The sequence below is a fragment of the Poecilia mexicana genome, unplaced genomic scaffold (genome assembly GCF_051168715.1).
Source record: "Poecilia mexicana isolate PSO_F unplaced genomic scaffold, ASM5116871v1 scaffold_16, whole genome shotgun sequence".
Lineage (NCBI taxonomy): Eukaryota > Metazoa > Chordata > Actinopteri > Cyprinodontiformes > Poeciliidae > Poecilia > Poecilia mexicana.
In genome coordinates this window covers 231705-243073 of record NW_028263385.1, presented here as the reverse complement: position 1 = coordinate 243073, position 11369 = coordinate 231705, and the positions used below count along the sequence as shown (strand labels likewise).

The 11369-nt window shown below is 39.1% G+C and overlaps 1 protein-coding gene across 1 annotated transcript; it reads left to right on the top strand.

Annotated features, from left to right (window-relative positions):
• The first annotated feature begins 6516 nt into the window (after window positions 1–6516).
• LOC148154893 (tripartite motif-containing protein 16-like) lies at window positions 6517–9011 on the top strand. Its single transcript, XM_088013881.1, has one exon. The coding sequence runs from the start codon at window positions 6536–6538 to the stop codon at window positions 8207–8209; it is 1674 nt and encodes a 557-aa protein (XP_087870007.1). The 5' UTR covers window positions 6517–6535; the 3' UTR covers window positions 8210–9011.
• Window positions 9012–11369: the final 2358 nt, after the last annotated feature.

The following is an 11369-nucleotide window of genomic DNA, read 5'->3' as shown; positions in this document are numbered from 1 at the left end:
GTGTGCCATATGTGTGCTCAAGTGTGTGAGAAATAAAAAATCATGTTTAAGCTTCCTGCATGTGTGTATGTGATAATAATAATCCCCTTTTGTGTGTTTGTGATAACTGTGTGTGTTTGTTTGTGGTATCTGTGTATTTTTAAACGTATGCATATGAGTGTGTGTATTTGTAAGAAAGCTGCACCCATCTAATTTTGAGGAGAGAAATCCCCGGTATCATATTTACCCTGAGTGTGTGTAAATGTGTGCGGTCTTAACACAGCATGCGATAAGACGCTTTATCGTATGCATGTGTGTGTTTGGGTAAGCACGCATGTTTTCATTTGATAAACACTGCCACTGACTCTCCAACTCAGTGGGAGTCTGAGTTGGAAAATCCTTGTGCTCCGACACTGAAATCCAGGTTTATTATTATAAGAATGCGAAAGAAACATAAAAATGGAATAATCAGATGAGGTAGAGGAGGAGGAAGAGGTGCAGGGAACAACCAACACCTGGTGGAATCAAAGAGTTTCTTGTCACTCAGCCATGTGTGATATATGGATATTTACATTTTGCACTAAAACACAACCACTTCCAATCACAAAGGGAATCACATCATATCATCCATATTTCTTCAAAGAGTTACTGTAGATGTTGAAGCAGCAGTCTGTGTTACAGTGTAACTGAAGATGTCTCTGACTGAGGCATAGCGCATGTGCCTATAATATTTTATAGTGTCACATCTACATTCTGGATTCTTTGCTCCTTATATCTCAACCCTGTACTAGAAGAAGAAATCATAAACATTGTGAATAACTGTAAAAATAAGACTTCCACTGACTGTGATGATCTGGACATGAAAACTATTAAAATAGTAATTAAAGGAATCTCTAAACCACTAACTTATATTTGCAATTTATCATTTCAAACAGGATCATTTCCCAACAAAATGAAAATAGCTAAGGTCAAACCAATGTATAAAACTGGCAACAAACACCTCTTCACTAACTACAGGCCTGTCTCTCTTCTCCCACAATTTTCTAAAATCCTGGAAAAACTCTTTAAGAAAAGACTGGAACAATTCATAAAAAAACATTCGCTACTTATTAGCAGTCAATATGGATTCAGAGCAAACCGGTCAACATCGCTTGCTGTAACTGACTTAATAGAAGAAATAACCAACGCAACAGATAGTAAGAAACTGGCAGTAGGGATATTTATAGATCTAAAGAAAGCTTTTGATACAATAAATCATGAAATCTTACTTAAAAAATTAGAACGCTATGGAATTAGGGGAGTAGTTTCTGACTGGATGAGGAGTTATTTAAAGAGCCGGAAACAATTTGTGAAATTGGGAGATGTGGAATCTGATTGGCAGGAGACTGTCTGTGGAGTACCACAAGGATCAGTATTGGGACCAGTTTTATTTAATCTTTATATAAATGATATCAGTAAAGTGTCCAATGTATTAAAATTTATCTTATTCGCTGATGACACAAATATTCTAGCCTCTGGCGACAATTTAGAGCATCTTCTCTCAACAGTCACTTCAGAGATTAGTAAGTTAAAGATATGGTTTGACCATAACAAATTATCCCTAAATTTGGACAAGACGAAAATCATGGTCTTTGGGAACTGTTATAAAAATACTGAAATCCAAGTTCAAATAGAGGACGTAACTCTACAAAGGGTTTTCGCTAATAAGTTCCTCGGTCTAATAATAGATGACAAAATCAGTTGGAAACCTCATATTAAACATTTACAGAGTAAACTCAGTAGAAGTATATCCATATTGGCTAGAGCTAGACATGTATTGAATGCTAAATCACTTCATATTCTATATAACTCTCTGATTTTACCATATCTATCATATTGCTGTGAAGTGTGGGGAGTTAATTACAAGAGCTCTTTACATCCGGTAACCGTCCTACAGAAACGAGCCATTAGAATCATCCATAATGTCGGTTATTATGAGCATACAAACCCACTCTTCATAAAATCCAGAATTCTCAAATTTGACGAGCTTGTAGAATTTAAAATGGCTCAGTTTATGTTCAAAGTATCTAAAAAGTTTTTACCTGAGCACATACAGAGCACGTTTTCTGAAAGAGAAGGGGGGTATAACTTAAGGGGTCACTCAAACTTCAAGATCCGCAATTTTAGAACAACAAGAAAAAGCTTCTGTATTTCAATTAAAGGTGTAAAGTTATGGAACAAGTTACATGAAGATTTAAAACAAAGCAATAGTTTAACACAATTCAAAAGAAAGTACAAAGAGGTAATTTTCAATAGATACACATATGGGTGACAGAAAGCAATAAGGTGTGTATTGCAGATAACTTGGTGTAAGGGTTTAGAAAGACAAACCAGCATAAAATGGGAAAATGTATAGGTAAATATTAGTAACTGTTACTTCTGACTGCCACTTTGATTTTGATTTTTTTAATGACAGTAGGACTCTAAAGTTTCAAGTGTTTAGGGGGTAGGAGTTTATAAGTTCTCACTTCTTCCTACCCCATTTTGAGCATGATATGTTAACTGAAACAAAAAAATCTGTATTTTCTCTTCTTTCTTATGCACTTCTTGTTACTGTGCACTATTTTATTTTTATATTTGTATCATGTTCGAATAAAATTTCATTTCATTTCATTTCATTTCATTTCATTTCATTTCATTTCATTTGTGGCTCCACAGTTCTGCAGGTTCATCTGTAAATTTTTTGCCTCTCCCACTGGCCAGACATTCCTGCTGGCACAAATAGTTTTATGCACCAATTTAAGAATGAAAATGACAGATATGATGAGGAGCAACATGATTTCATTCATAAATTCATACGTAGAGGGAGAATCAGCTTTATTAACCATGTTTCTATACACAAACAAGAAATTTGACTTTGGTTCTGCTTCTCTCAATATGGATATTTAAAATGTACAAATACAAAAACCAAAATAGAGTTTTTCTTTTGTGGAATATGCACATATGCAGAGCTTTTACAAAGGAGGAAAACAAAGTTGAATTTGTGCAACTATGCAAGGTATCAATCTGGGTATTAAAATGGTTTTTATTTCATTTATAGAGACAATTTTAAATGTGTGACTCAGTCACTGTCACAGGATTACACATCTGAGTCAAAAGTTCAGAGTTTTTCTATTATGAAAAAATGGGCTAAAAATAAATGTTTTAAAATTAAAAATTAGTAAATATCTGGTGTATAAGCACCTGAAAACATGAATTTGGTAAATAATACAGGGAAAAATAAAATGGCAAAAAAGTAATGAGTACCATTTTTTTTTACATTTTTATTGCATCTAAATTTCCATTTCCATCATATCAAAATATCATATCAAACATCGTAAAACTTTTGGTTTTGTTGCATAACCTCATAATTATGATTATCCTCATGAATCTCCAGATGTTCCATCCATCCCCTTTAATTCATTTCTTCAATAAATCTTATTATCCTTCCATTGTGTTGTGATCAATCTGTGTTTTGTCTAAAAAGAGAGAAAAACTGTAATCTACTGGTTTTGTAAATCATCTGATTATGTAAACAAAATAACAGAATTCTCTACTTATTTAACCAAAAAATGAAATACCTTCGAAAATGATCCTGTTCGTCACTCAAACACGTTTCTTCCTTCTCTCTCTTTTGAGGCCCATTTGGAGGATGAGGTTGAGGTTTGACAAACTCCTGCGGGGAGCAGCCTAGTGGAGGGTGTGTGACGGGAGAGGCAGGGTGGAGGGTGTGTGACGGGAGAGGCAGAGCTTGTAGAATAAAGAGCATGGTGACAGTTTCTGACAGAGATCTGACAGCTGCTGCAGGTTCACATCAGCCATCTGCAGCAAAGCAGTTCTGCCGAGTCTGCACACCTCGCGTCACATCAAGTCAGCTTTTTACCCACAGATCCCAAAAGTTCAGGACGGGTCCCTCCGTATGTGTGTGTACCTGCATTCATGCATGCGTGTGTGTGTGTGTGTAGGAGTGAGGGAACCAGAGGGAGCTTCTATATGCACATTTGCAAAGTGATAGTACAAGAGCTGCAGAGTGTGTGTGTACACCGGAGAATTAGAGATGGAGAGGTTGTGTCTGTCTGTTTGAGATGCTACTTTATATGTGTGTGTGTGTGTGTGTGTGTGTGTGTGTGTGTGTGTGTGTGCCAGAGATACAGAAAGGAATCAACTTGTGTGTCAGTGAGGCATTACTTTTCTTTTGTACATGCATGCATGCATGCGTGTGCATGTGTGTGTGTGTGTGTGTACGTGTGTGCATGCGTGTGTGTGTGTGTGTGTGTGTGTGCGTTAGCTGTCGACCAGGATTTACCCTCAGTGAGACTTAATCTGAGTGTCGGCAGGATTCTCTAAAGGTTAGACAGAAACAGAGGAGTGTAGTAAACGTTGGTACTGACCTCATTTCCAAACCTCAGCCCTTCCTCAGGTCTGTAATATTGAATTTTTATGGAGTGTTTTTGTGTCTCTGTGTGTCTCAGGGAAAAAGGAAAAAAAAAAATCAAAAGAAAATACTTTCTTCTTTGTTCTAGTGAAGTTGATAAAATTTTGTTTTGTTCTCATTTTATAGAAAAGAAAGAGGTTAAAATACTTTATTAGAAAAAGACTGAACAGTCATTTAACTCTTTTGAAACTAGAATCAGATGCTAATATTTTAAGAGAAATCTCGATATCTAAAGCTCTGCTCAGGAAGTCAGAACAGGGATGTGATCTAAGAAAAAGAAAAACAGAATAAAATAAAACTGGATTGCTTATTAATTGTAATATTTTAAATTCAAGCTTTTCAAGTAATTCTAAAATTTGGGGGGGCATTAAAATTCACTCAGAGTTAGGAATGTGAAATATTTGCTCTTGATGTTGAATTTCAACAATTTCAACATTTTTTTCAGGGCTGAATGTGCAGATATACATTTATTATAGATTTTCTCTAATCTCATAGTTATTAAAATTATACATACAGTCTAAAATCTACATAAAGCCATAATATTAGAGCCCCAACACCTCGACTGCTCATATTTTAAACAAACTTCTGGTGTATCTGAACACACATCTTGGAGCAGCATCAAATTTAACTTAAGATGGAAATGAAATACCTGCAGCAGAAGCAAACCTTAAGGATGATTAAGATTTGGGATGTTGAAATAACATTTCCTTAAAGGTATTTTCCAAGTTCATTTTCAAAACAGGAATCACAGTATTGATTGTTCTCGACATTTTTTGCCAAATTCTGACAGATTCTTGTCAAAAACCCATTTTTACTCACTTATTCCTTCCATTTATGCTGCAAAATGACAAAATCTACTTTGCCACCTGAGTGTAATATTTGGAGGCAGAGTGAATTTAATTAGTACAAACAGTGCAACGATCCTACAAAGCTGATTGGCTGTAGACTGTCTGCCCTGACGTGTGTGTGTGTGTGTGTGTGTGTGTCTTTGGCGGGTGGAGGGAAGGGGGTCAGGCGTTTGAATGGCCGGTGTGGTGGAGGGGTGCAAAAAACAGCTTAAATTGATTGAACATTTAGATTACTAGTTCTTCCCCAAACCTTATCCTCAAAACCCTGTTAATCAGATGTCAATTAAAATCATGTGTGCTGAATTAGGGAAATGCCTAAAACTTGGACCGCTCCACTCCTTGTAGTAAATTGCAGATGTTTTTGTGCCAATATATCACACACAAACAGTCAGTGAGAATTATGAACAAGTATGTACATAAAGGAATCACCACCCACTATCCTCTACAGTGGTTAATTTAAATGTGATAACCCCCCCTCAGTAATAAAATGCTCTGACCCAGAGCTCTGATGAGGAGGAGAAGAGGGGAAGGGGTGCGGCAAAACAGCTGGCATTGATTCAACATTGATCAGATGTTGATCAGACGTCGACATTTCAGTCACTAGATTTCAACCACAAAACATTGATTCAACGACACAGTTTCAATGTTAGTCAATTAGCTAAAGCTGGAAGGTTGTTTGATGGTTGATCCACCATCATTTGTCGACTTCAACCAAAAATCAACGATTCTAACTATAATTCAACGTTGATTTAACGTTGTGTGCTATCTGGGTCTAAATGCTGTGATTTGTTGAAGTTTTACAGCTTTATAAAATGATGCATTATCAACAACACCAAACAAACTGATATGAATATGATGCAAACTTTGTGTCCTGTTGCCATTAAACAGCAGTGAGGAAACAGGCAAAAGACTTTGATGACCAACTAAACACATCCAGTTTCTTCAGGAGCAAAGATTCTTCCATGCTATCTGAAGCTGTGGAGAGCTAACATGTTAGCAATCTGAGTTTAGCGACTCAGTCAGTTGTTCTTAACAGAAAACTGTTGTGAAGACAGTTAAATTGAAACTTTATTGCATTCATAGCCTTCCTCTTCCTGGTCTCAAACACTGAAGGTGGGTGGAACCAACAACCACTGAAGGTAGAAGCTGATTGGCTGTAGCCTCTCTGTCCTGACATGTGATCGGGGGATCAGAGCTCAAGGTTGTTTCTATTCTCAGGAAACGAAACTGACACAGTCAGTGTGAGTGAGGAGAAATGGAGCAGCAGGCAGTTCAGCTGGACCAAGAAACCTTCTCCTGTTCCATCTGTCTGGATCTACTGAAGGATCCAGTGGCTATTCCCTGTGGACACAGCTACTGTATGAACTGTATTACAAACTTCTGGGATGAAGGTGAGAAGAAGAAGAACTACCACTGTCCTCAGTGCAGGAAAACCTTCACACAGAGGCCTGACCTGCAGAAAAACACCATGTTAGCAGCTTTAGTGGAGCAGCTGAAGAAGACTGGACTCCAAGCTGCTCCTGCTGACCTCCACTATGCTGGACCTGAAGATGTGGCCTGTGATTCCTGCACTGGAAGAAAACTGAAAGCCATCAAGTCCTGTTTGTTCTGTCTGGCCTCTTTCTGTGAGAAACACCTTCAGCCTCATTATGATTCAGCTACATTTAAGAAACACAAGCTGGTGGAGCCGTCCAAGAACCTCCAGAAGAACATCTGCTCTCGTCATGACGAGGTGATGAAGATGTTCTGCCGCACTGATCAGAAGTGTATCTGCTATCTATGCTCTGTGGATGAACATAAAGGCCATGACACAGTGTCAGCTGCAGCAGAAAGGATTGAGAGGCAGAGAGAGCTGGAGGAGAGACGAGGAAAAATCCAGCAGATGATCCAGGACCAGGAGAAAGATGTGAAGCTGCTTCATCAGGAGGTGGAGGCCATCAATCACTCTGCTGATCAAACAGTGGAGGACAGTGAGGAGATCTTCACTGAGCTGATCCGTCTCCTCCAGGAAAGAAGCTCTGAGGTGAAGCAGCAGATCAGATCCCAGCAGGAAACTGAAGTGAGTCGAGTCAAAGACGTTCAGGAGAAGCTGGAGCAGGAGATCAGTGAGCTGAAGAGGAAAGACGCTGAGCTGGAGCAGCTCTCACACACAGAGGATCACAACCAGTTTCTCCTCAACTACCCCTCACTGCCAGCACTCAGGGAGTCGACACACTCATCCAGCATCAACATCCGTCCTCTGAGACACTTTGAGGACGTGACAGCAGCTGTGACAGAGCTCAGAGAGAAACTACAGGACGTCCTGAGAGACTCATGGACAAACATCTCACTGATGGTCACTGAGGTGGATGTTCTACTGTCAGAACCAGAACCAAAGAGCAGAGCTGGATTCTTAAGATATTCATGTGAAATCAACCTGGATCCAAACACAGCACGCAATTATCTGTTACTATCAAAGGGAAACAGGAAAGTGACAGGAATGAATCAGGATCAGTCTTATTCTAGTCACCCAGACAGATTCACTTATTATTGGCAGGTTCTGAGTCGAGAGAGTCTGACTGGACGTTGTTACTGGGAGGTGGAGTGGAGCGGGACACAGGTTTATGTAGCAGTCGCATACAAGAACATCAGCAGAGTAGGAAGTGGGAATGAATGTACATTTGGACATAATGATAAATCTTGGGCATTAGAGTGTTCCCTAAAAGGTTTTAGATTTGGTCACAACAACATCTGGACCTCCAACTCAGGTCCTGCTTCCTCCAGAGTCGGAGTGTACCTGAATCACACAGCAGGTATTCTGTCCTTCTACAGCGTCTCTGGAACCAGGACTCTCCTCCACAGAGTCCAGACCACATTCACTCAGCCGCTACTGGCTGGAGTTACAATTTGGAAGATTGGAGACTCTGCAGAGATCTGTAAACCCAAATAGTGTCATGTGGTGTGGGTGTTGGTGGTGAGGAGAGACGCTGAGACCCAGGTTATGGTGAAGATGAAGAATTTAATGATGATGCTCACAGTCCAAAACAGGCAGCACGGCAAAAAAACAGGCACACAGCCAAATACCGGTAGCAACTGAAACACCGGACTGAAACGAGAGCTAACGCTTTCCAGGACTTCACAGTTCTACTGGAGCGAACACAAGACGTGACTTAGACACTGAACACGACACATACGACGAGGATCCGACAAGGAACACAGACAACAGGTGGGTTTAAATACACACGGGGTAATTAAGGGAATGAGACACACCTGGGGAGCAATCAACGGGGAGGACAGGACAGAGACTCACAGGGAAACAGGACGGAACACAGAAAACTCAAAAATAAACACACAAAAACACGGATCCTGACAAATAGATTTTTCCTCTGATTGTTGACCAGGGTTCATTGCTCTGAAGTCTCTGCTCTGCTGTTCTGATCTTTATTTTTCTGGTTTAAATGTAGTTATTTGTGTTAAAGGATCTATTAAATAAATCACTACTGATTTTTTTCTTTTAATCTCATGAGACAGAAATATTTCTCTTCATGGAAATCTAACATTCTCACAGCTCTAATAGTTTTACTTTAATATTTGTTTTGCTGTATTTGGATGTTTTTGTTCTTGTTTAAATCAGTTGAGTTTGAAGTGAACTGAACTTGATTCTGTTTTCTTTATTTTGATCCAAAGAAAATAACTGATACTAACATCAACTCAAAACTGATGCTGTTTTCTTAATTCTTCATATTCAAATATATATATATATATATATATATGTATATATATATATATATATATATATACAGACAAGATGGTAATGGCGAACCAACCAGACATTGTGGTGGTGGATAAAGAACAGAGGAAAGCCGTTGTGGTGGATGTAGCAATACCAAGTGACCACAACATCAGGAAAAAGGAGAAACTGGAGAAATACCAGGGCCTCAGAGAGGAACTGGAGAAGGCCTGGAAGGTGAAGACCACAGTGGTGCCTGTGGTCATCGGGGCCCTCGGGGCAGTCACCCCCAAACTGGAGCAGTGGCTCAAACAGATCCCAGGAACAACATCAGACATCTCAGTCCAGAAATGTGCAGTTCTAGGCACAGCCAAGATACTGGAGGAGAACCTGAAGCTCCCAGGCCTCTGGTAGAGGACCCGAGCTCAGAGGATGAAAGAGACCACCCACGGAGGGTGAGAGGGGAATTTTTTTTTTTATATATATATATATATATATATGTATATGTAGTTCTGTGTATTTTACCTTCTTCAATAAAACAACTTGACTACAGAGAAATATGGAAAATCTTCTCTTCATTATTACAATTTGTCATTAAAATTCAGTTTTCTTCAGAGTGTCTCGTGATGCTGAAGAAGGTCAGATGTTTGGTTTCACCTTCTTTCATCATCTGCTTCCACTGCTGCATAGAGATTACATGAATAAAGGTTTTAGTTAACCTGCCAATATAATCAAATATTCAACTAAAGATTTATCTGAACCTTTTTTGCATGGGCATAAGTAAGTTCCATTACAACAGAAAGGCACCACAAAATATAAATATCTTTGCTCAACAACCACAAAACATCATCCCACATAATAACCAAAAGTCTAACGAAAGACTCAGCCAGTCTTGGTTGCCATGGTGATCTGCCATCTGCTCAGTCAGCTCATTTTGGCGCTGTTGTGGCCCTTTCATTTACTCCTGAACTCTACTGTGTCCTGATAATCACATTAAAGCTCTCTTTGTCACACCCAGTCAAATTTTCATTTAAATCCTTTACATATCTCTGGTCCCACACAACTAAATCAATGGCTGAATTACTTTCTACTCATTACTTCACTGCCATCTAGTGGTGATTTAACTGTTCCAAGTGTCAAACATATGCTAAGACCAAAAACAAGATGATGGATGGATAGACAGACGGACAAACAGATGGATGGATGGACAGTCATTCAGTTCAAAATGGCGGCCTGGTAGAATGAGCTATCTGTCACTTTTCAAACACAAATTAAACTTGTACAAAAAAAATCAGTGTGTCTATATGTGATAGTCTTAAAGATTTTTTTATCATCAAAAACATGTCATATATGTCTGAAGAGACAAAAAAAACTGTCTTAAAATCATATTTAAAACAAGGGGAACCTGTAGTGCTGAAGAAGCAAACAATTACGACATGACATAGATGTAAAATGTAATTTCCTGAAGAAAGTTACCGAAAGGACAAGAAAATGCTGCAAACATGCTCATTTATGCAAAACTGTTAAAAGATAAAAACATGATTTGTAACTTTCATGTGTTGAAACAGTGTTTTCACACTACACAGACACTCTGTGTGTAATGTGTCTTTGTCATAAATCACATTTTTCAAACTGAATTACAGAATAAATGAACCGTTTACTGAGGTTCTAATTTACTGAAGTGCATTTGGGCATCTAGTTGAACTTTTCCTGCTGAACAGAGTGGTGATCTTCTTTTGTCTGAACCTCGGTGGTTTGGTACCCTTCATGTGTCCGTAGCTTTGACGGGAAGCCAAATGGCTCAGCTCCCCCGATCTCATCCACTCTCCAAACACTGAATATTAAAACGCATAATACATGCAGTTTCTCCTTACTTGCACTTTTCCCCCTGTAATTCTTTGTCGTGCACTGGTGCCTAATGTGCTGATTTAGATGTGGGGTGTCAGCCAAGCTGCCCTGAGGCGGTTCTACCCTCTGCGACCCAGTTTATGGTGGCTTCCGCTTCCCCCTGTCAGCCTGATGGCGTGCCGACCACAGAGCAGTCAGGTGGCTTCATGTGCTGAACCACAGGACTGGGGCCCCAAACGGTTCGCCTGCAAAGTGCTTCCACATTTACTCTACAGAGGAACGTTCACTTAACTTTGAGCCAAATGACTCTGATAATAAGAATTGTCAAAAAGTTATGGAAATTTATTGATAAACAAGCAGTGAGTGTGTCCTTTACTTCCAGCATTACCCTTTATTATCATTATATCTCATTTTGCAACCGAGAGTGTCTTTGTCACTGAACATGTAACCAACATTTTGTATGCTCAAGTAAGTAACAGTTTGTTCCAGACCACTTCTCTCATCCCCTGCAGGTTATGGGTACCTATATTTA

What these genes read in the sequence shown, in the direction of transcription:
- LOC148154893 (XM_088013881.1), top strand. Translation starts at nt 6,536, where the DNA reads ATGGAGCAGCAGGCAGTTCAGCTGGACCAAGAAACCTTCTCCTGTTCC.